At 35.4% G+C, this 24,942-nt stretch overlaps 1 protein-coding gene across 5 annotated transcripts in view; it reads left to right on the top strand.

Annotated features, from left to right (window-relative positions):
- The window catches only part of NBEA (neurobeachin), a 769,899-nt gene that overhangs the window by 619,809 nt on the left and 125,148 nt on the right, over positions 1 to 24,942 (top strand). For all 5 annotated transcript variants that reach the window (XM_027877685.1, XM_027877686.1, XM_027877684.1 and 2 more), the window contains 3 exons: positions 19,694 to 19,811; positions 20,122 to 20,224; positions 21,303 to 21,418. In XM_027877685.1, the coding sequence (XP_027733486.1) occupies positions 19,694 to 19,811; positions 20,122 to 20,224; positions 21,303 to 21,418 (337 nt within the window). The remainder of the gene's footprint in view (positions 1 to 19,693; positions 19,812 to 20,121; positions 20,225 to 21,302; positions 21,419 to 24,942) is intronic.

The following is a 24,942-nucleotide window of genomic DNA, read 5'->3' as shown; positions in this document are numbered from 1 at the left end:
TGGGGAGTGTAAGGGGAAGAGAGCAGAAAACTCATTGAACTGAGAAGAGTAGTCATAAAAAGAAGTGTATGCTGAGCTCAAACCACAATGGTAACTGCTGAGAATAGGGGTCATAAAATAGAGACCAGAACAGTGGTCAAGCTGGCAGTCTGGGGCTATCAAGACAGAACTAGTAATATAACAGTTACAAAATGTGAACAAATGATTATCCCAGAAGCAACTAGTGGTGTTGGTTCTAGTCATACTCTCTCCTTTCTTGGCTACATCAATACTGATATGGGCCTAGATACCATCCATGTCTGTCCCCCTCCTGCCATACCTCTGAATTCCTTGATGGCACTCAAAGCCAATTGCTTAGTGGAGTTGTGTTAGTGAAAAGCTCCTATTATTTCTGAAGCTTATATGTTGTATCCTCATTCACCTGCTCGTCAAGTCCATGTCCCTGCCAGTCATGTAATTTCATATGAATCTATGACCTCTGAACTGTCTTCTTATTCTCATCTTTTCACTTATCAGGTTGGAGAAGGATTCAGCAGATATAGTTTGGCATAAAAGTGGAGGCATCATTACAAGAGCTGTTAGAATATAGAATAGATGCACAATGAAACTGGTAATCCTATCCAGTTAGGCCACAGTCTTTAGTATCTGAATGATGGAAAAAAGACCAATTACATAGTCCACTAGTTACCAGGAAAGCCTAATAGTGTGTAAGTATTAGGAGGAAAGCCATATGTGATCCTGAGTATGATGAAGCTTCTATTTGTCAGTAGTTGCAGGGACTAGGTCACTACAGGTAAAACTGGAGATGGAAACTGTATAGTAGTTCATGATTTGAATAAATGAATAAATATTACAACAGTTTCATTGTAGGAAGCAGGGTAACTGGTTTTCCTTAATGATAGGCTGTATAGCATTTGATATTGTTCAAGCATCTGGTTTGTCCTATGCCCATCTGACAAGGAAGTGCTGTGCCATGCAATGGAGAATTTTTACTTGAAGAATCATGAATAGTGAAATGAAAGACAAAGGAAGGGCCTTGGTCAGAGGTGATATGAGAAGGAAAACTAAGGAGCCAAAAAATGTACTTCAGAAAGAGTTGAATAGTCTCAGCAGAAGTGGAAAGTCCACCACAAAAGTAAGCCATTTTGGTTATGAGTATTTGCCACAACTAGTAACATCATTCATGTCCCTGGAATGTGGCAAGTCCATAACAAAATCCAGTATTACTGTTTGAATCTTCCAACTTTTTCAACTGGCTCTTTCCTTATTAGCTTCTAACATGCCTTTGTCTCCCCTTATCCTTAAAAACTTTGACTCCACTACCCTCCACTACCTCAACCTATTGTCCTATATCTCTCCTGCCTTTCTCACCCAAACTCTTTGGAAAAATTGTCTCCACTTAACTGCAACTACTTCCTCTCCTCTTACTCCTTAATACTTTGCATTCTGACTTTTTACTTCATCACTCTATTGAAATTACCCTCTCTAGAATAACCAATGATCTCTGCAAAATCTGATGGTCTTCTTTGCCCCTTTATCTCAACATATTTGCTGCATTTGACGCTGTTGACTACGGTTTCTTCACAGATGCTCTTGTCTGTTTTCATGGTACTCCTCTCTCTTGCTTCACCTCCTACTTGTCCAGCTGCTCTTCTCAGTCTATTTGTTGGCTTATCATAGAAAGCATATATCACATTCCCTACCTGGGTGTTCCCAAAGGTTTTATCCTAAGTCCTTTCCTCTTATCTCTTTTCTCTACACACTCTTAGTGACCTCATTAGCTCCCATGGATTTTATTATCATCTCTCTGCAGAAATCAGCCCCTTTTCTTTAAACTTAAAGTCTACATCACCAGTTGCCTCAAAAATCAGCCTTTCCAAAACTGATCTCATTGTCTTTTCTCCCAAACCTTCCCTTCTTTCAAACTTTTCTGTTTCTGTTGAAGACATCTCCCTTCCTTCCAGGCTCCCAGGTTCATGATTTCAACATTATCCTGGACTCCTCACTCTCTTTCACTACACATATTCAATTAGTTGCCAAATCTTGGCATTTCTACCCCTACAACGTTTCTTACATCCAACCCCTTCTTTCACTAAGCAGAACAATTTTTTCCTCCTTTAGGATGCACTTAAGCCACCATCATCTACATAAAACCTTTCTTAATTTGCTCAACTACTAATGTCCTACCTCTAAAACTACCTTGTATTTCACTATTTTGTATAAATTTGTATTTAATCATTTTATATTTATGCTGCATAAATATATATTTTTAATATTTGCTGGTCTCCCCTATTGGAACATATGCTTTTTATAAAGTAAAAATTATTTCAGTTTTTATACTTATATTTCTAGCACCTACCATAGTGCCTGGCTTATAGTTGGCACTTAATAAGTACTTGTTGATTGATTGATTTAGATTATGAGCTAGAAATTTTCTTTCAGAACTAGATTAGTAATTTCAGCAGTGGTGGAAGGTCCATCATAGGAGAAGTAAACTATTCTTGATTATGTTGTTTTTAGTGACCAGAATGTCATTGCACCACTAGATTAGGAACCAGGGCCATATTTGAAGTCCAACATTAATATTACCTGGGGGTAGAATGGAGTTGGTGGGTGTTACACCATTAGGGTATTTGAATGCTCCCTGGAGTATAGCCAGATCCAAAGGTATCTGTTCAAGCAGTTGCTGGAGTTCTGTGACCTGCTCTCTAAGCTCTAATATTACCAACTTGAGGATCTTTAGAGCAGCAGGAAGCTGTATCTCACCATTATTTAAAAAGAAAATATATTACCATGTGAAGAACCAGAAGGCCTAACTTTTCTAGAAAGTAGTTAACATTAAAAAAAAAACTGGTTAAGACAAATGAATATAATTTGTAGAATGTATGAGTTAATGTATTTGATCCAGAGTATGATTATGAGACAGACTGGAGGCAGGCAGTTTCCCTCCTTCCTAGTTACAATTTTCCAAAGAATAAAGCTGCTTCTCATTAAATCTCTCAGAGAAATCAGGATGAGTTCAAGATGGCATACCATCTTTTTATGTACTTTTTATTTCCTTCTCACATTTCTTGTCTTTTTTACCCACTTTGCCCCATTCCTGGGTATCCAGTAGTATTCCAAGTAAGGAGAATTCATTTGCTGCCTCTTGTGACCAAATAAATACATTGATATACAAACTTTTCAGGAGTTCAACTGCCTGTGTAACTTGTGGACACAGTTGTATTCTTTTAAACTGATCTCAATTCACCTTCACATACTACTTTGAATTTGTCATAATCTTGCATACTCAATAAACTCAAAATTTTTTTTATGAAATAGGTAAATACTATAGAATAACATTGGAATTTTGTTTCTAATGAAACATTTGAATATATATTCATTATTACATGTATTCGTTATTAAATATATAAAATAATACTGTATTACATAGTTTATTAATTTTACAAAGAAGTTAATGATTTACCTGTTAGAGAAAGCATGGTATAGTTAATGGATTACTGGCCATGGAATAGGGATGACCTAGAATCAAATCTAACCTCTGACTTTTAATAAGTTTGTAACTTTGAGCAGGTCATTTAACTGCTTTGTGCCTCAGGTGATCTCCCCACATGGTGAGTTTCCCATATTTCTGTGTATTTATAAAATAATTGAAATAGCATTCATTATAGTGTTTTTAACTTTAAAAATAAGCTCATTTGCTTTTCTTAGCAAAAGTCATGGTATACTAGAAAAGTATTGACCTTGTAGTCAGGAAGGTCTGGGTTCAAAGCCCACTCTGCTACTTATTAGTTCAATAACCCTGAGAATGTCAGTTCATCTCCCTGAGCCTTAGTTTGTTTGTCCATAAAGTGGAGATACTAATATCCGTAATATTTACATAACAAAGTTGTTATAATCAAATAAGATAATGTATGGAAAATATTTCACAAACTCAAATCTTCAAATGCTATATGAATATCATCTATTATTATTATTATTATTATTATTATTATTATTCAACCCATTATTTAGCCAAATATATGCTTACTGTATGTTAACTGTGCATCATAAAGCTGAAAAACGTAGGCAGTCATCTATTTGTTGCTAATTAATCAAGGTGGTTGGCATTACATTGACATTACCCAATCTTGGTCATTTATATAGAACTGTTTGTAGTTTAGAAATGTAATGTTTCTAAATTTTTACTTAACATGTCATCTTTATGGGAAGTTTTGTTAAATCATGTAATTCATAATTATGAAATTTAGCCAGTAGCTAAGTCTGTGATTATTCACTATTAAATTCTATTGTTAACTTAGTTGACTTAGTGTTTTCTAACACTGAAATGATTGCTATTTCCACATGGCATTCTTTGAACTGATATGGAAGACCCTCTCCCAGTGCATCCGGGGCCATCTCCAGTCGTCCTGATGAATATCTGGCCACTGGACCCAGATGGCTCTGGAGGAGAAAGTGAGGCTGCTGACCTTGTGCAGCCCTCCCCTCACTCAAATCAAAGTCAATTGCAAGTCGTGTCATCATCTCCTTGATGTCATGGTCCTCTTTGAGAATGGAGGACAAACACAACAACAACAACAACAATGGAAGACCCACCCCACTATGTTGTTTACATGTTTGAGAAGTTTATCACTGGAATAGATTTGTACTTACTACCTACTTTCAGCAAATCATTTTATACAGTAGATTTGAGACTTTTGAGGCACATACTTGATTTTCCATTTTGTTGCTTAATTTGTTGCATAATAGTTTTATTCAAAGGATGTGTGCCTTTTTCTTACATGTTGAATCCAATAGGGACAGACAGAACAGTAAAATTGATTCCCAGAAGGCATACTTCAAGTCATTGTCATGCAAAATAGCTAATAATAGCTAGCATTTTATATATTGTTTTCAGGTTTGTTAAGCAATTTCCATATGCTGTCTCATGATCCTCATAGTAACCCTATGAGGTAGAAGTATCCACATTTTACAGATGAGAAAACTGATGCTAAGCAGTTTAGTTACTTGACCAGGATCACACATCTCGGAAATATATGAGATAACATATGAACTCTGATCTTACTAACTCTGGTGTCAGCACTACGTTGGCTTTTTCACTTTTTTTCCTAGGTGTTTACATGCATTGATATTTGTTAGAAAACCTGTAATCAGTCCTTAACTCTACCTGTCTTTTCTTCCTTTAGATTATTTCTAGCACTGAGGAATTTCAAATATAGATAGACATAAATTAAATTATGTTTATGCAGAAACAAAAAATTTACTCATTAGAATGTAGCTATTTTTAATCACTTTGTTATAAATAAGAACAGAAACAATTTCATCACTTGATTAAAGCTAGGAATTTTCATTAATTGTAAGTAAATTTGGGTGACAGAACATGAATATTTACTATAACAAGAATGGGGTTAATATTTTAAGGGTTGAAGGTTGACAGAAGAAAAATTACATTAGTTTGCAAAAAAGAAATTTGTTTCTTTAAGTGAAAATTGGGGTCAAGAGGTCATAGCTCTCTTTGCATCTACATGAATGAAATGAATTAAATAAAGCAGCAATAAAGCAGTATTGAGTAAGCTAATGACAAAATCATACGTAGATGCTTGAATAAAATTGCTACACATTCAAAATATATGTGTGTGCATATAGGTGTGTGTATATATATGTGTGTGTGTGTGTATATATATATATATATGTATATGAAAATGTGAAAATGCAAAATATACCCTTTTCACTTCATTTTTTTCCAAATGGGATATAAAATGGAATTCCTGTCTTCTCATGGCACTTTTGAATGAGCAACGTTGTTAACTTTGATCTTCTAGAAGTATTTTCTTTTCAGTTAGTATACTCTACCTATTTGTTGACATCAACTTGATAACAAGATTGTGTTTCAGAGTTCTTAATATATTAGCTACTCATTAATTAATATGTTAAGCATAGCGTCCCATTCAGAAGAATCATTTAGTGAGTGAACTGATTTTTATACTGTGTAAAGCATAAGTTTTGGGATCTTTCAGGTAAATGTAAGTGTATAACATTAATATATAGGTATACACCATGATTTCAACAAGGTAATGTAATTAAATTTCTTTCTGTTAAAATAGAAAGACATTGTGGCATAGTGAATAGAGGGCAGCAACCTTGACACCAAAAAGATCTGGGTTCTATTTCCACTTCTGACACATACTGGGTGTGTGACCCCTCAACAGGTCACTTAACTTCTCAGTTTTCTTTGTAACTCTCCAAGTTGCAAAAAAGGTGCTGAGGTGCCGACCTGCGTTGATAAAAGCGAGTTTCGCTGTCTGGGAATTTCCTATACTAGTGGTATCTACGTAAGAAGACACTCATTTTAAATATAGTTTTGCTGCCTTTGTTTGCTTAACCTTCTGGAACTCATTAGTCTTCTATATAGTAAATTTCTATTTTGACTTGAAAAAATGAATACTTTTTTTTTAATAAGGAAGTGATTGTCATTCAAAATATATTCTAAGTACACACATCCATGTATATGTACATATGTATGTACATACACATATACACATCTTTATATTGTGGATATGTGCTAATGGATGTAAATTTTCTAGATAAAAATTCATCTATTAAAAATATATATATATATATATTAGCACTTGGTAGAGCTTTTCATTGTTGAGTGTTGACAGTACATCATGAAATATTCCTAAAAAAAAAACCACCATTATGTATGAAGGATATATATATGTTTATATAAAATGCATCTTTATTTACTAATACTTAGGCATATAATGAGCAAATGTAGTCATACCTTTTGATATTTAGCTATCCTTTTATATAACTAATCTATTGTCATTCAGAATATTGAATAATTCCAACTGTTGCCTCTCTGATTCCAAAATAATAAATTGACAATCATCTAAAGCGACTGATTGAAGCAATGAATAAATTTGCTATTATGTTATTTGAGAGTATAGACAGATACAGAGAGCTTAAATGATTCCTACACACATACACTTTTAACCCCTTTTATTGGAGTCATCCTCAGTCTACTAAATTTTTTTCTTAACAATACTTTCCAAATATAACAGAACACAGAAAATATTCCACTGCTATGGGAAAATACTAGTGTCTCCTATTGCTCTTTTCAACTCTCAAATAAAAGGAAAGCAATGACTCTGTCTTATCTATAGATCATACACCTGATTGTGTTTATAGACAGGGGTACAATTTAAACCATAAAAACTAAAATTTTTAAATGACATTTCAGAACTATAGTTTTCAACAAAATGACAGAGGTAGTCTTACTCCTGTTTTCTCTCTATCCATATTATCTAGACAACTTCTGCATCTGCTTTTTTATTTTAATAATGACATTTACACTGAGTTGCATTAATATGAAGCAGCATGAAATGAATGTGCCAATAGATTCTTTTTAATTACTGTGTGAAAAAGGTATGTAATTGAAACAAAAAGCATTGTTTCCAGTCCTAATTTTTTTTCCTTTAGTCCATCCTGTCAGGCTGAAAGCGTGAAAGTTATTTTCTGGTGGTGTGATTAGATTGGGGCTGAACTCTCCAGCTGGCAGGCCTGTCGATGACTGGCGGCGGCCTGTCCCCAGTGCTTGTCATTTCCTGACATGCCTGACAGGATGGGGACAGCCACCCCAGACAGGTTCATTAGATGGTATTTTCTACAGCTGGGCTAAAAATAAAAAAATAAATAAATATAAAGGCTGTGCTTTGTCAAGGCCCGAGCTGGAGGGGCCCTTCTTGTTGCTTTAAACCAGGGCCTTGTTTTGACAAATTTTGATCTGTGCAGTTTTTAGATTTTCTGACACATTTTTGTTTTCTTCCCCTTTGGCCTGCACTTTGTGCACTCGGCCTTGTTGCTGCTTCAAAATCCTAACACAGCCTTCCCAGGAGAGCAGGAGAACAGTTAGTGAAGGCTTAAAAGAAATATTGTACAATACTATAAAATAGCAATAATTACGCATTTCCATGGTGATCAGCACAATGGTAGAAAAAACAACCTGGGGACTTGCAATAAGCCAATTACAAAAAAAGGTTAAGAGCTTTTATGGTGCCAGAAACATGCCATCTACATGAGAACATAATATCATTACTAGCAATCAACATGGTCAAATACATTGCACTCTAGTGCTGCCAGGACTTTAAACTGTCTTCATTCTTGGTCTTTTAGGAAGCTGCCAGCATTTTCTGGGTGTGTTGATAGGCTTTGATTTCATAAAGAAAAATGACACAAGATTGTAGATTACTCACTAATTAAAACCAGAAATAAATTCTGAATTGTGATTTAGAGGTAAATGTTGCTTCTTCAGTGATTGTAGATCATTTGATAGTAACAAATTTGCAACAAAATCTAATTTTCATGCATATAGTACCAAGGGTTATTTCATAACTGGAATTTAAACACTAAGATTAGAAAAATAATAAATTTTATCAAATGACTTATTGTAAATTTATAATTAGAAAGAATATATTGACGTCTTTAATTTGCAAAATATTAGTCACAGTCTGTAACATAGTATCTGATAGCTGCCCTCCTTTGGGAAAACCAGGAAATTCTAGGTATTTTAGTAGTGTTAGTACATATTAAAATGTGAGCATCTTATAGTAAAATAAACTAATTGAAAAGCTTAGCTATATTTATATCTATATAGATCTTGCTAGTATTTTTCTGTCTGTTCTGTTTAGCCACTGGTGGCATAAACAGCATTGTTGAAAAGCAAGCCCTTCATTCACAGAAACCCTCACACTTACCTTTCCTTTGTATTGTTAGTTACTGCTGCTTTAGTTCACCGTCTCTATGACAACTGTTTAAATTGGGATGGGCAACTGTCATCTGGAGTATTACTGGGAGAGAAGTGTTAGTGAGCACACAGGCCCGTAGATAGAGCATTTCAATATAATCCAATTTTAATTGAGCTCCAGAGACTTTGATGTGCTGCAGAAGGTTGGGAGAGAGCTATTCCAGGGAGAAATTAAAGCAGCCCAGCAAGGCTTCACTACTCCAGACTGTCACCATTTTAAGTAAGCATTAGCATCAGACTTAACCTTCCCCTATGGAACATCTCACTTCTTTTCTAGCCTTTCACTATTTTATTTATTTATTTATTTTTGGCCATATGTAAAAGCAAAGACACTTTCATCTTTTTATTTATGTTTTTTACACCCCTTTGATTAGGCTTGAAAAGCTTGTACTGGACCTGAGATCCATCTTAGGCTGTCTATTGGCCTTACTTTGCAGTTCACAAAGAAATAGAAAGTAAGGTAGAAATTAGTTTGCAATTGTGAGCTATCATGTGTTGGATTTTCTTTTTAAGACTGCTATGAAGGTAAACTATTTCACAGTGCTAAAAAGTTCAAGGGAGTATGATTTTTACTTAGCTTTAACTTAACTTCTGAATTGCTTTTTAATACCTGGATTTTTGTGAGAGGCTAAGATTTTTCTTTTAAGTTAAATTAAAACATTTTTTTCCTCTAACATTAAAAATAGATTTTAGTCCGATAAAAATAATAAAGTAAAAACATATGTCATTAATAGGGAAACCCAATCATACTTTTTTAAATGGTTGGCAGAAATAGGTCTTACCTCATGCTATATTCCAATGCCTATTAAATTTTTTCACATAATATTGAATTTATATTAGGTGAGTTCATTATTAATTTTTATGACATAATTCACAAATAAAATAAAAAGACTGAACGGACATTGAGTATATTGTTTTGTTCAATTTGAGGGTACATTAGATTTAAGGAAGTAATTGCTTTTTCATAATATTCCTTTGAGATTTCTGATTTGTATGCTCACAAGTTATAAATTCAATTATATTTGTGTAGGCATATATGAATAAAAAAATCCATGGGGTATAGTAGGGGAAGAGCTCGATCTAGAGTTAGGAGAGCTGCATTTGAATTATCTCAAACAGAACTAGCCGACGAAATGACATGAGTGAGTCATTTAACTTCTTTGAGACGTTTCTCATTTGTAAAATGGAAAAAAAAAAACCAAACCAACAATACTTTTGTTGCCTAACTTACAGTATTGTTTTGAGAAAAGTACTTTGTAAACCTTGAAGAAATTTATAAGTGTGAGCTATTATTATTATTATAGAAATTTTAGAAAAGAATGTCAATCTTGGCAACTGCTATTACAAGTATTTTTTTAGTCTTCTAGATGTAACTACAGGTTTTTTGAGAGAATGAAACTTTAAAAACATATAAAAGTATTACTGTAACAGGCATTCATTAGGAACTTTATCCTGTGTCATATTCTAAGAAAATCTGAGATCTAGTCTGTTAAAGTAATAAAGTTTTTCTTTATATAGATCCCTCTAAATTTCCACCTGTTGTCTCATTTATTCTAGTCTCTCAGGAAGACGAGACCAACCTCTGACTTGACAGCACCTAGTGCTTAGAACAGTGCCTAGCACACAGTAGGTGCTTAATAAATATTTATAAATTGATTGACTTCCCCAAATGATCATACCCCCTACCCACCCTCAAATTTAGTCTTTCTTTATAGGCTTCTTCATTGCATGCAGGTATGCCTAAATTTTCTCCTTTGTTTTTAAAAAAAGTTTATTTTAACCCTCCCTCTTCTTGAAATATTGTCTTATATCCCTTTCTTTTCACTACAAAAATTCCTAGAGAATTATCTATGCTTATCAATCCCTTGAAAGCCTATTTTCAATTTCACCACTCTATTAGACTGTTCATTGAAAGGTTATCAATAACTTCTTAACTTTAAAATCAATCCTCTTTCCTCAGTTCTTATCCTCTGATAACTTGCAGCCTCTAACATAGTCTCCTTGTAGATGCTTTTTCTCTTTCACAGATTTCTGGGATGTTACTGTTTTCTATTTCTTTTTTCTAGAATTGGGGCTTCTCCTTCTTAGTCTCTTTTCCTGCATCATCATCCCCTGCCCTTTAAGCTTTTCCTAAATTTCTGGCTTGGGCCCTCTTTTCTCTGCATTCTCTTCCTTCTTAATCATTCCCATAGATTTGATTATTATCTTTGAGCAGCTTACTTCCAATTCTATATTCTCTCCCTAACTTTTGAACTCCCTACCTCTTGAATTCTAACCCAATTTTGCTAACTGCTTCTTGGATATCTTCATCTTTATGGCCTAACAGTATCTCAAATTCAACTTGTCCAAAACGAACGTCATCAGCCTCCTACCAAAAAAACCCCACTATCCTCCAAACTTCCTTATTTCTGTTGAGGATACTACCATCCTCCCATTCATCCAGATTGTGTAGCCTCATGTCATTTGTGAATTTCAGTTCCCTTAGCTTCCTATACCTAATCAGTTGCCAATTCCTGGCAATTCTACTTTCCCCAATATCTTTCGTACCATTCTCCTACTTTAGAGAGAGTTTTGATGGCAGCTTAAAGTAGAAACCTAGCTGTTTCACCCACTGATAGCCAATCTTGTAGCTTTGTATATCAATAAATCCCCAAATGGTTAGAAAACGTTGTTTAGATGCAAATATTTTGACAGGGTGGGAAGTCATGGATTGGTTATAATCTATATTAAAACTGGCTTCACATGAATGTCCCATTTTTATTTTCACTGGTGAATCACTTTGCCAAATATTGCTTTGCTGTTTTATAATGCCAACGGACTTTAAATTATGAAACAGAGTCTCACTATTTCAGATTTATTTATAGTAACTTTATTAAAAATGAGCTTGTAAAGCAATTGTATCAGAACCCTGTTCAAAAACCTTCATTGTCTCCATGTTATCTACAGGATTTTGAAAAACACAGAAAACTTCTTAAAGTGGTATTTAATGCTCTTGCTGTCTGGGATCAACTTTGTCTCATACTACATACACCCTTTTATACATTTTATGTTCCAGCCAAACTGAAATGTGATCAAATTCTGTCCTTTCTTTCCTCCAAGTATTTGAACATATTCTCTGGAACATGTTCTCTATAAAATAGAATAACTCACCATGAAATTCTTTCTTTGAGGAAGCCCAGCACAGTTGCCACCTCCTCAGTTAGACTCCCCGCTGATCTCCTTCCCAGTTAGAAGTAACCCCTTCCTCCTTCCTGTCTCATCTTTCTTTGTATTCAATATAAGGCAACAAACATTTATCAAGGTTTTGTCTGTTCTCAGATTTGGGATGAAAAGATGATCCCTTCCCTCACAGAGTTTACATTCTACAGGGAATAAACTAACTATATACAGATAAATGAGTAGAAGATGATTTGAGAAAAGAAAGGACTAACTAAAGAATCAGGGAAGGCTTCCCTTGGGAGATGTTTGATAAACTGAACCTTAAAAGAACCTAGAGATTTTAAGGTGTAGAGTATATTATTCCAGTCATGTGAATATCCTGTACAAAAGAAGTGGAAGATGGATTCCCAGCTCCTGGTGACAGCAAATAAACCAGTTTATCTGGAACATGGAATGTGTGAAGGAGCACTAGTACAGAATGTCTAGAGCCAGATTGTGAAGGTCATAAAACACCAGACTCAGATATGTATATTTTATCTTAGAGGTCTATATGGAGCCACTGGACATTTTTTGAGGAGAGGAATGACATATGTGGTCAGATCTGCCTTAAGGAAATTAACTAGATGGAATAAAACCTATTGGGATGTTCAGTCAAATAATCAGAGGTGATAAAGTCCTGAATAGGGTACTAAGTCATAGAGAATGGCCTATACCTAGAAGTTAAGTGACTTACCCAGAGTCACACTTCTAGTAAGAGGAGGGACCTAGGTCTTCCTGACTCTTAGCCCAGCACTCCATCCTTTTCATCATGTTGCCTCTGTCCTTTCCTGGGTGAAAATCAGTTAAACATTTGCTGTCCTCAGCAAATCACCTAGGGTCATTTTGGTATATATATCCATAGCCCCAGTTCTGGAAGTCTTTCTAGTGATTTGGGCAGATTCAAGCATTATCTTTTTGAGTGCCTACCCCCAGTGCCTTATGCTGAAAAGTCTCAGCAAAGTCCACATATTCTTAGACGACTGGAAAATAAAATCTTTCATGAGGGTCCAGGTCTACCATAGCTGGCAGGCTTGATAATTACATTCATACTTTACCTCCTTAAACATAGTTTTATAACAAACATATAACATTTTACAAAAATTCTTAACTGTCTTTATTTTTGCAAAAGCCTATCCTAATCCAAAAACAAAAAGAAGAGTGAAAGAAAAAGGAAATTGAATTTTTTGCCTCAAAGAGAAAATTTTGCCCCGACAAAACTCCCAGAATAGATAAGGGATCTAGGTTGATGAGAAATCACCACCCAACCTTCTGGTGAAAAACCAGTTTGGGGTGAAAATTCCTCTGGATTCTGGGAATGCATAGAGCACCTAAAATTTCTTCAGTGGATCTCTGCAACGCATAGGCTGTTCTAACTGCTGGTTCAAACTAATCTTGCATTAGAACAAGCAGATTAGCTTAAAAAGCAATCAAATTCAGAAATTCTTCCCTGCCCTTTCCCCCCCCAAAAAAAGGTATGGAGTTCCCCAAAAGGTGTTAAGCACTTGAGATTGTTTGCTGAAGGTTTCTAGGTCATGAGTCTATCCTTATCCTGTGAAACTGCCATCCATGAGGATGTCAGATAAATTGCCCTGCCATAAGGTAACCATAATAAGGCAACTATTTTATATAGGCTCACAGAGTTGGTTTTTTGTTTGTTTGTTTGTCAGTTTAAGTCACATGACTGGCAGATGGTGGACTAGAGTCCATTACTTATGACTTCCCAAACCTCTCCAAAGTAGGAATTATCTAAAAGAGATAAAGCAATTTTCACTCCCCATTAGACTTTAAGCTCCTTGAGGAAAGAGACTGTCTTTTGCCTCTTTTTGTGTGCCTGGCACATGGTAGATGCTTAATAAGTTGATTGATTTATTGATTGAGCTCTACCAACCTAAGACACCAGCAACCCTAATGAGGGGATTAACTGATGAACTATCAACAGAGAAGGCAAATCCTTAAACCCTAGGAGCTTATTCAGCACCATCACCAGTCACCACGCTGGCAAGGTGGCAGAAGCCAACCCACAGGATTACCATAGAATTTAGCTTTGCCCATTTCCCCCTCCCTGTGCCACAGAAAACCAAAAGGGAATCTTGCTGTGACTGGAACTGCCATGTGACAGTGCTCTGTGCAGCAACAATACTTAGGCAGAGAATTGAGGAACTGAGGGAATTGTAGCAGGATGCTAGGGTGTGAGTGTGTGCATTAGACCAAGAGTAAAAGGGACTGGGATCCACCAAGGGCCAGTTTATTTTCTCCCAGAAGTGACTTAGGGCAGAGGCTGGGGCCTGTGAAATATAAGTTGTCCAGCATGGGCAGAAGATAAGACTGCTTTGGAGTCCAGCTCTCAAAGAGAAAAGGAAACTGCATAAAAGGTGAATAAGTCAGAAAATGAGCAAGAGAATATGTCAGTATGTCAATAAACATTTATTAAGTGCCTGTTATGTGCTAGGCACAGTGCTAAGTGCCATGGATACAAAGAAAAGCAAAAGACAAGTCCCTGCCCTCGAGGACCTCACAAGTTAATGGCGTAGACAACAAACAAAGAAATACGTACAAACAAGCTATATATAGGATGTATAGGAAATAATAGAGGAAATGTAGGAAATAAATAATCGAATCAAAAGGGATTGGAAAAGATTCCTGTAGAAGGTGGCATTTTAGTTGGGACTTGAAGGAAGCTAGGAGACAAAGATGAGGAGGGAGAACCAGGCATGGGGGACAGCCAGTGAAAATGCCAGGAGGCAAGATGGAGTACTTTGTTCATGGAATAGCAAGGAAGCTAGTGTCACTGAAGTGGAGAAAGAGGAGGAGAAGAATACTGCAAAGATAGGAGTGGGGTTTACGAAGGACTTGGGATGCCAAAAAGAGGATTTTGTCATTGATCCTGAAGACGATAGGGAAACACTAGAGGTTATTGAATAGAGAGAGTGAAATAGTTGGACCTGTCCTTTAAGAAAATCACTTTGGTGGCTAAATGGAAGATGGATTGAAGTGGAAAGAGATTTGTGGCAGGCAGACCAACCAGAAGGTTTTTGCAATAGTCTATGCATAAAGAGATACAGGCCTGCACCAGGGTGGTAGCAATATCATACAAAAAAAAGGAGAGTATTCAAGAAATGTTGTAGAGGTAAAATCAACAAACCTTAGCAACAGATTGGATGAGACGAGTGAAAGACAGTGATAAGTCAAGAGTGACACCTAGGTTTCAGTTCTGAAGGACTGGGAAGAGGATAGTGCTCTCAACAGTAATAGGGAAGTTCATATAGTGGGGTAGGGTTTAAGGAGAAAGAAACTGAGTCCAGTTTTGGACACGTTGAGTTTAAGATGTCTGTAGGACATCCAGTTCCAGATATCTGAAAGGCAGTTGGACATATGAAATTGGAGGTCAGCAAGAGGTTAGAGCTGGATAGGTAGGTTTGAGAATCATCAGCATAAAGATGATAATTAAATCTGTGAGAGTGAATGAGATCACCAAGCAAAATTATATAGAAGGAGAAAAGAAGAGGGCCCAGCCTAGACCTCTGTGGGACACCTGGTTAGTAGGCCTTACCTGGAGGAAGATTCAGCAAAGGAGGCTAAGAAAGAGTTGTCAGGTAGGAGGAAAGCCAAGAGAGAACAGTGTCCTGAAAACTTAGAGAGATGAGAGTATGAAGAAGAGGGAGATTGACAGGTTGAGGAGAATGAAGATTGAGAAACCACTTATTCTATTTGTCAGTTAGGAAGTCATTGGTCACTTTGGAGAGAGGAGTTTCAGTGGAATGATGAGGTAGGAAGCCAGATTATAGGGGATTAAGAAGAGAATAAGAGGAGAGAAAGTAGAGGTCTTTATTGTAGATAGCCTCAAGGAAAAAGATATGCTAGGGATTTCCATTGATCTTAAGAGGAAGAAAATTCAGTGAAAGACCTTGAGTACAAGTATATAAGCCAACAGGGAACATAGTAATAACAGGACGAAAGATGGCCTCCAGATCAACTAAAAGAGTCCATACACCTATGAATAAATATTGCAAGACAAAGGAAATTTAATTAATACCTTTGTGAAGTAGAGGCCTCTGCAGGATGTTCCTGAATATTTTAAAAGAGAAATAAAAATTACTCAACAAAAGTTATGGCCTGCACAGCAGAAACAATCAGCAAAACAGAAGAATTTGAATCCATGATGTCGAAGAAACAAAAGAGAAAACAACTGAGGGGGGAAGCAAATATACCAAAGCCAAAGACAGCCCAAGGAAAGAGAAGCAAAAAGCAATAATGTTAAAAGAATAGAAGCAAAACATATTGGTCTCAGAGAGAGTCAACTTAATTAAGTATTAGTCTCCCATAAGAACACAAGTCAAAAAAACCTGACACCCTGATGCAAAAAAAAAAAAAACCACAAGACAACTGCCCAGAACTTCTTAACACATAAAACAAAGTGCACATTGAAAGAATACACAAATTGCCTCTAGAAAAAAATAATATGCTATAAATGCATTTCAAGGTTACCAATATTCTGAGATGCTCACATCAGCCCCTGCGTTTGCAGGGGACACAGAAATACAACAGATATTAAATAATTAGGTATTCAATCATATAAAAATTATATTCAAGGAGCCGGTCTAACTTGTGAAAGAATTATATTAGGAAACAGTCTAATTTCAGTCTGAAAACAAAAAAAAAATAAAAATAATACTTTTTCTCAAGTGAATTCCAGCAAACACAAATGACATCACAAATATATACTGAATGAGTATAACACTCTTAAGGTACCTCCTCACCCCAGCTTACACTCATGGGTTGACTCTCCCAGGGAGCAAATACCTCAGGTTCAAGGTGTTCTGTGGGTCTATACTTCCAAAACTATAGTTCAGAAGCCCTCACTTGTGTGTTTGCTTTTACTATTTATCTAGTAGATGTAATTAGTTCAAAGCAAAAACCCTTATTGAAATAGCATAGGATGAACAATATTAACAGAACTTTATTCCCATAAACATAATATATACTCTTCAAATACAAAAAGTATCAGTGGGAAGAGTGAGCACACACCTAGAGTACAGGTGCATATGTAGAGAACATGTATGGCCAAGGTAGCTCATACTTGAAGAAACTTGAAGATGCCACTGTGCTTTCTTTTCTTGTGGTGTTCTCATCTGGCTCCTCCAGGTGCATTCTTAGCTGGACAGGTTACTTATTTAGCTGGGATACCTAGAGCTTTTCTGCTCCACAGTAGAAAAATCAATTCCAGGCTAACTTAATTGAGCAATGTCTTCCTACCTCCTAAAGGGATAACAAAGTGCAAATGCAAGTATGAATACTTCTTTTCAAAATGTTGTTGATGTTTTTTTTTCTGTCACGTTCAGATATATATGTATTCATTTGTTTTGCTTAACTGCTTAGCATAGTGCCTAGAACAGTAAGTGCTTAATAAATACTTTTTACATTCATTCATATAAGAGAGGGTTTTTTAGGGGGTAGAGTGAAATAGAATAGGAAATAATTAGAAACTGAAAGTGATAGAAAAAAAAACATCAATATGACATTTAGATGTACCTGGGAGGAGCGATTTGAAGAAATTATGGAACATAAGGGGCAGATAACAAAGGCAGTCCAGTGTTACGGTCTTAAAAGAAATGAAAAGAAGTATTCATACTTGCATTTTCCATTCATAGTCCACCATTTCTTTGCTCAGAGGCAGGAAACATAGTCATGTATTTCCTTGCTAACTTGTATATCATTCTTCCCTGCGTAATTTCTTATTTGTATTGTGTTCCTCTCTATTGAAAGGTAGAGTATTTCAAAGCTTGAATCCATCAGCAAAAGAATCTCAAGGAAAGAGATTTGCTTTTGTTTCAGGGAGAATCTTCAGGTCATTAAAATAGTTCCACAATTTCCCAAGGCAGTGCAGCTTGCTCTTCTGCTGTTCAATTCAGGGCCCAGGTCATTATTTCTTTACAACGTCTGTCCTAATATACATGAACCAATGTAGAAGGTCTATGGATTGTATGTCCAACTGCATGTTGGATCTTGATAACAGGCTTTTTTGTCTACTTTTTATACTTCTTCTGTAGGTCAGCTTAACCCTTTGAGTGATTATGGATCTTATTTAGGAGGCTCTACAGTGTTCCAGGACTTGATGCAATCAGTACAGTGTTTACATTTACAATACATTTATAAATAAGAGCATCAGTGATAGCTGTTTCCAGTATAGACTGCACTGGGTATCCTCCATGATGATGGTGAATGCTTTTGTCAAGCATGTATCTCTCCAGTTTACACCTCAAATGGTTGTGAAACAGGTTATTTCTATTGTTCTAGTATATCTTTCAAGGAATGTTACATGATTTTGACTTATGCGTGATTGATGCTTTGCTATAATAAAGTCTTTAACATATTTTTGCTTTATCATATTACAAAATTGTAATAACTATGGTATGATCTTGTATTCTCTAAACCTTCCAGCCAGTTTGTGACTCTAAAGGCATAGTATACTTTAGAATATAATTTGTAGAAGCTGGCCTATTCCTTTCTCAAACCTTACATATACAAATGAAACTTGATCTTTCAGGCTGAGGTGGTAAAACACACAAACATACCTAAAAATGACAAGTGTAGCCAGTTGTTTTGGACTGTTTCTTAAACTCAGACCTAGTTTATGTTCCACATTTGAGAAATGTTTGCCTGGTCCTAAACCATATCTTCTTTATGATTGTGAGCAGATCACTTAGTCTCTCCATGCAGTTTCTTTCATCTCTCAAGTGAAGGGGGCGTTAGATGAAGTCATCGTTATGATCCCTTCTGCCTCTGCATCCTCTAGTCCTCCAGCTTCTCGTTCTTTCAGTCCTCCACTTACAAGCCACTGCCCTCCTGGCTCTGTCCCTAGGGTCCAGGATAACCTCTGTCTCAATTGACTTGCTCTCAACTTTGTAAAACCACTGTTTTTGCTATGTGTCCTGGCTGTTCCCCAAGAAGGGCTGGGGACAACATTCCTTTTTTTGCCTGCTGACATAAAATGCCTTTTTATGGTAGGGGACATTCAGTGATGTTTCCCTGTTGTTTCCCTATTACTTTATGATTAGTGTCATTTAGTGGCCATGTCAAATATCAGTTCTGAAAAGAGACCTTGTCATTTCTGTAGTTCTTGTTATTGTTGCTTAATCATTTCAGTCATGTCCGACTCTTCATGACCCCATTTGGGGTTTTCTTGGCAGAGATACTGGAATGGTTTGCCATTTCCTTTTCCAGCTCATTTTGCAGATGAGGAAATGAGGCAGAAAGGGCTAAGTGATTTGCCCAGGGTCACACAGCTAGTCAGTGTCTGAGGCCAGATTTGAACTCACAAAGATAAATCTTTCTGACTCCAGGCCTAGCACCCTATCCACCGAGCCACCTAGCTGCCCAACACTACCTCTTATGTCTCCATTTTTAGAAATGTTATGTTTACAGCGGTTTCACAATCCAAATACTTATACTCAAATGATGTCTAAGCTATTTAGTCACTAGTAACTTAATCTATATTCAAGTTCATTTCCTCATCAGTGATATTGTTAAAAAACTAGAAAATCAGACATTTTGTAAATAGGTAGTAAATGATTAGTGATGTAGTCAGACTGTCATAAATTCAAATAGATATTGATTAAGAAACAATAAAAACTAGTCATATATATGTGTGTATAAATATATATAGTGACTCTTTTTAACCCTTTATTTTAGGTTCTTGCATACACAGAGGGACTTCATGGAAAATGGATGTTCAGCGAGATTCGAGCTGTATTTTCAAGACGTTATCTTCTACAGAACACTGCTCTGGAAGTGTTTATGGCAAACAGAAGTATGTCCCTAAATATTTCACAGAAAATTGTGCTCATAACTTTAATAATTTTAATTCTTGAATGTTGTCTAAAATTATTCTTGATTTTTTTTTCTTTCTTTCAATTGTCCTGCTTATATCCAAGAAAAAGCAGTTCTGATTTTGAACCCAACCACTTTCTATTTGAATAGAGTGTAAAAAAAAAAGTTGGTTTTATAAGATAATTATTACTATAACAAATAAATCATGACAAATACCTGAAAATTATATTGCAGAGTTTACGTTTTGTGCTTTTCTTGTTTTCTAAATCGTGTTTTCTCTTCTCACACAGCCTCTGTAATGTTCAACTTTCCTGACCAAGCAACAGTAAAAAAAGTTGTATACAGTTTGCCTCGGGTTGGGGTAGGAACCAGCTATGGTTTGCCACAAGCCAGGTAATTGGACCATGTTATAAGTTTTTTGTGGTATCGTTCAGATTCAATATAATAGCTATAGAGTAGCTATACCATTATAATTAGTGAGTTACGTTTACTTTCAGGAATCAAAGTATATTCCCTATTTGTAAATTATTTGAAGGAAAATACCATAGTTCTGCAAACACATGCTATATCTCTGAAGTGAAATTTATTTGATAGAAAAAATTAGATATAATTTTATATTAAATTCAATTAAACATTTGTTAAATGTACTTTATATGCATAGCACCAGGAGAGATACAAAGTTTATTTAAAACCCCATATCTGTCTTGTAACTGATACTCTAATAAATAAAAACATACTCATACATAACAATTTTTGATGAATAATATACATGATAAATGTACACAGTGGTGGAAACCAAAGTGTTTTGTGAAGTTTTAAAAGGAAAGTTATTATCAACAAAAGTTGGGGATCAGGGATAGCTTTATGGAACATGTGACATTTGACTTGGTCTTGGTTGCCTAGGAATTCAGCAGGTGAAAGAGAGGAGGCAGGACACAATAGGCACAGGTAGCAGAGTAATTAAAGTCACAAAGGCTGGAGTGGTTGGGAGATAGATAGTCCAATTTGTTTGGAGCATAAGCACCTGGATAGGCGTTAAATGAGATATGGGTAGATAGATAGAGTGACCCTAGAATGTAGAAGACCTCATCCCAGGCAAACCTATTTTAACCTTATTTGGGAGGTACTATGAAACCACTGAAAATTTAGTATAAATTTTCAGCTACAGTATATTGCAAGCATTAAATAGGGTTACTTTAAAAACAGACTATATATCAAGTGAATTTTATCATACCATCTTCTCAGTAATAAATCTTTCAGGTATTAGTCAAATCTAGAATTTATTTTTAAGTATAGTTTGTGTTCATTGATAAAATTATAGTTGAAACATTAGTTCTCTAGTAATAATGGTCATTGAAATTATTAATATAAATATGTATATCATAAACTATTTAGTGCATCATGAATTGAAAATACTTTTAGCTTCAAAGTATCTAATTTATGTATATGTATATATATATATACTTATTAGGAGAATATCCTTGGCCACTCCCCGACAGCTTTATAAATCTTCCAATATGACTCAGCGTTGGCAAAGACGAGAGATCTCTAACTTTGAATATTTAATGTTCCTAAATACCATAGCAGGTAAGGCATCTGATTCTTTAATCTCTTATAAACATGTTAATGTTTGTTAAAATCATCAGTACTATCATTGATAAAATACATTTATATTTTTTAATTTATCTATAATCTTATACTAAATTGTGAAGCATTCATTTTAAGTTTTATCAGAAAATGCATAGCCTAGCACCTAAGTTTTAGATTTGTTTATTGATGAAGAGACTGTTCTTTGCTCTCCCTCTGCCATTTCCGTTTCTGACAGCTTTGTCTGAAGCTTTATTAGAGTCAACAAACCTTTGCCAGGGAGTGTCTGGAAATAATAATGGGAAAATATAATTTCACTGCTTCATTATTTTCAGCAACAGCAACTAGACAAGAGAATAACAACAGTATTCTGCCTAGTACAGATGTCACTTAAATTGTGGCTTGATTGGGTTACAACATCTTTTCTTCTTCAGACCTTCAAAATAAAATATAAAATCAGATTAGCTATTTCAAATAGTGAATAACTGCCATCAGCACAGGCAGTATTATATTTGCAAATTGAAAGGAGGCTGTGGTGTTTTTGCTAATCCAGGGAATATCACTAATTAAGCATGTATGTGAGACTTCTCTATACTTTTTTATTTCTAAATCATAGGATCAGTTGGAAATAGTGATTTTAGTTTTATTCATTGTGAATAATAAAAACTTAAAAGATTCTTATGTATTATCATTATTTCTTTGGCATCTAAAGATTCCAAAAACAATGGAAAGTCACTCTTACTGTGGAAGAAAATGATCATCTTTAACTTTACCAATAGACCAAGTAATCCTAGTACTCCAAGGTGGAAGTGCTATAGCGCCCTGGTAACAGGAGTATAATAATTCCAGAGATCTTTGTAGCTGTTCAGAAATATGGGCAGCACAACACAGCTTAAATCTTTTTCTCAAGTGCTATACACTAGTGTAGCAGAAGATTGGTCATATTACTTCTAAATCCATTCCTTTTATTCCTTGCATTTTATAAATATAATTAAGGCTTTGACTAACTGGCATTGATCACTTCTTCAAATTTGTTTTCTGGCAAAATTATCAACTGGAAAATAGCTGCTCTAAACCGAGGCAATTTTTCCTACAAACAAAAAAGGAGCCATGGCGGGGTATAGCAATCAATAATCTGGTTTGATTATTAATCAGCTAGCATATATTCTAAGTATATATTATATTAGTACTTTTGGTGATGTTATTTTGAAGAAACATAACCCTGCAGCAATTTTATTATATACAAAGGAAGAGACTACTTTGCTGACATTAAGACTTTAGAAAAAGTTATATTAGGTTATTTTAAGTAATTTCTTTTTTATATACTATATCCCTAGTAGGATATTAGAGAAAGGTATCTGTTATCTAATAGAATATGCTGGACTTGAAGACCTGAGTTTAAATGCCTCAAACACTTAGTAGCTTTGTGATCCTAGGCAAGGTTTCAGTTTCAGTTAAGTAATCTTATGTATAACTTCAAATTACATGACACTCCCTATTAACAGTTACGTCCTGCTTAATTGTGACAGAGATATGAACTTGTATGAAAGATCATTTCCTTTCAGGAAATAAATCATGAATTTATTGACGACATTGCAAAAGTATCTTGTGCCACCCTTTTTAAATGGGTCTTTTTGGGGAAAAAAACCCTTAAAACTCTCCCTCTTAGACCGAAGAAAATTCTACTACTTCTTTTCCCTCTGTGGGGAACAAATTCTTACTGTACTCTCCTTTAACTGTAGTCCAGGAGACTATGTATGCTTCCTAGGTTTTCCATTCTGATTAAGGTGGAAAGGTAGAACCTAATAACTTCTAGCTATCCTAAATAGCCAGTCAGTCAACAAGTATCTATTGAGTGCTTACTTTATTCCAGGCACTGTGCTAAGCACTAGGGATACAAAGAAAGGCAACAAGTAGTTCTTATTCTTAAGAAGCTTACATTCTCATGGAGGAGACAACATATACAAACAGAGGAAATGAAAATCATCAAAATGAGGAAGGAGTTAGCAACTGAAGGACCAGAAAAGGCCTCCCATAGAAAACGGGCTTAGATCTCAGACTTTAGGAAAGCCAGGGAAACTGAGAGGTGAGGGTGAAGGCCAACAGTCTAGTTGTTATTAGAAATACTACTAAACTGCTTTTCTTTCTAAACATTTTCTTTAAATGAAATGCAGGTAACAGACTGAATTATCATCTACTTATGATCTCTGCCTCCCTTAAGTTCATTGACCGTTACCATCAACAGTCATTTATTGAATTTCCACTATGTGAAAGGAATCCTGGAAGCATAGAGAAGCAAAACATGGTTTCTGGCCTAAAGGACCTTACTCTGTAGTTGTATTGCTACATATACTTGTGTATGTATGTATGTATGTATGTATGTGTGTGTATATATGCAGTACATGTATTGTATATGTATGTGTTTGCATATTTACACATACATAGATACAGAGGCATACCTCAGAGATGTTGTGGGTTCAGTTCCAGAGCACCTCAATGAAGTGAATATCTCAATAAAGAGAGTCACAATTTTTTTTTGGTTTCCCAATGCATATAAAAGATATTTGTACTATACTGTAGTCTGTTAAGTGTGCAGTAGTATTATATGTTAAAAAAAGTGTACATACCTCAATTTAAAAATACTTTAATGTTAAAAATACCATCACCTAATGATCAGTGAGTCTTGATCTTTTTGCTGGTGGAGGGTCTTGCCTCAGTGTTGATGGCTGCTGATTGATCTGGGTACTGGCTGCTGAAGTTTGGGGAGGCTGTGGCAATTTCTTAAAATAAGACAGCAATGAAGTTTGCTACAACAATTGACTCTTCCTTTCATTTGAACACTGAGAAGCCATTATAGGGTTATGAAATTGGCTTAATTTCAATATTATTATGTCTCAGAGAATAAGGAGGCCTGAAGAGAGTGAGGGAGAAGAGAGAGGGGAACAGCCAGTCAGTGGAGCAATCTGAACACACACAACTTTTACTAATTGAGTTCCCCTTCTTATATGGATATGATTTGTGACACCTAAAACGATAACAGTAGTAACATCAAAAATCACCGATAATAGATATAATAATAATGAAAAAGTTTGAAATACTGCAAGAATTACCAAAATGTAACACAGAGACATAATGTAAGCACATGCTGTTGGAAAAAATGGTGCCAAAAGACTTGGTCGATGCAGGGTGGTTATAAACCTTCAATTAAAAAAAAAAAACCAACACAATATTTACGAAGCACAATAAAGCAAAGTGCAATAAGACAAGGTATATCTGTGTTTATGTGAGTGGATGTATATGTATATATGTGTGTGTGTGTATATATAAATGTATGTGCATACACATATACATGTGTGTATATGCATACATGTATATACATGTGTTGTACATATATACATGCATACGCGTACAATCGTGTATGTATGTCAGAGCCAACTGTAGCATAGTCAATAGAGAACTGACATTGTAACCAGGAAATTGTTCATTCTTATCTTGACTCTGATACATGTTGACTGTGTAACAGT

The sequence above is a fragment of the Vombatus ursinus genome, unplaced genomic scaffold (assembly GCF_900497805.2).
Source record: "Vombatus ursinus unplaced genomic scaffold, bare-nosed wombat genome assembly UNPS02014813.1, whole genome shotgun sequence".
NCBI lineage: Eukaryota > Metazoa > Chordata > Mammalia > Diprotodontia > Vombatidae > Vombatus > Vombatus ursinus.
This window is presented reverse-complemented; position numbering and strand designations above follow the sequence as displayed.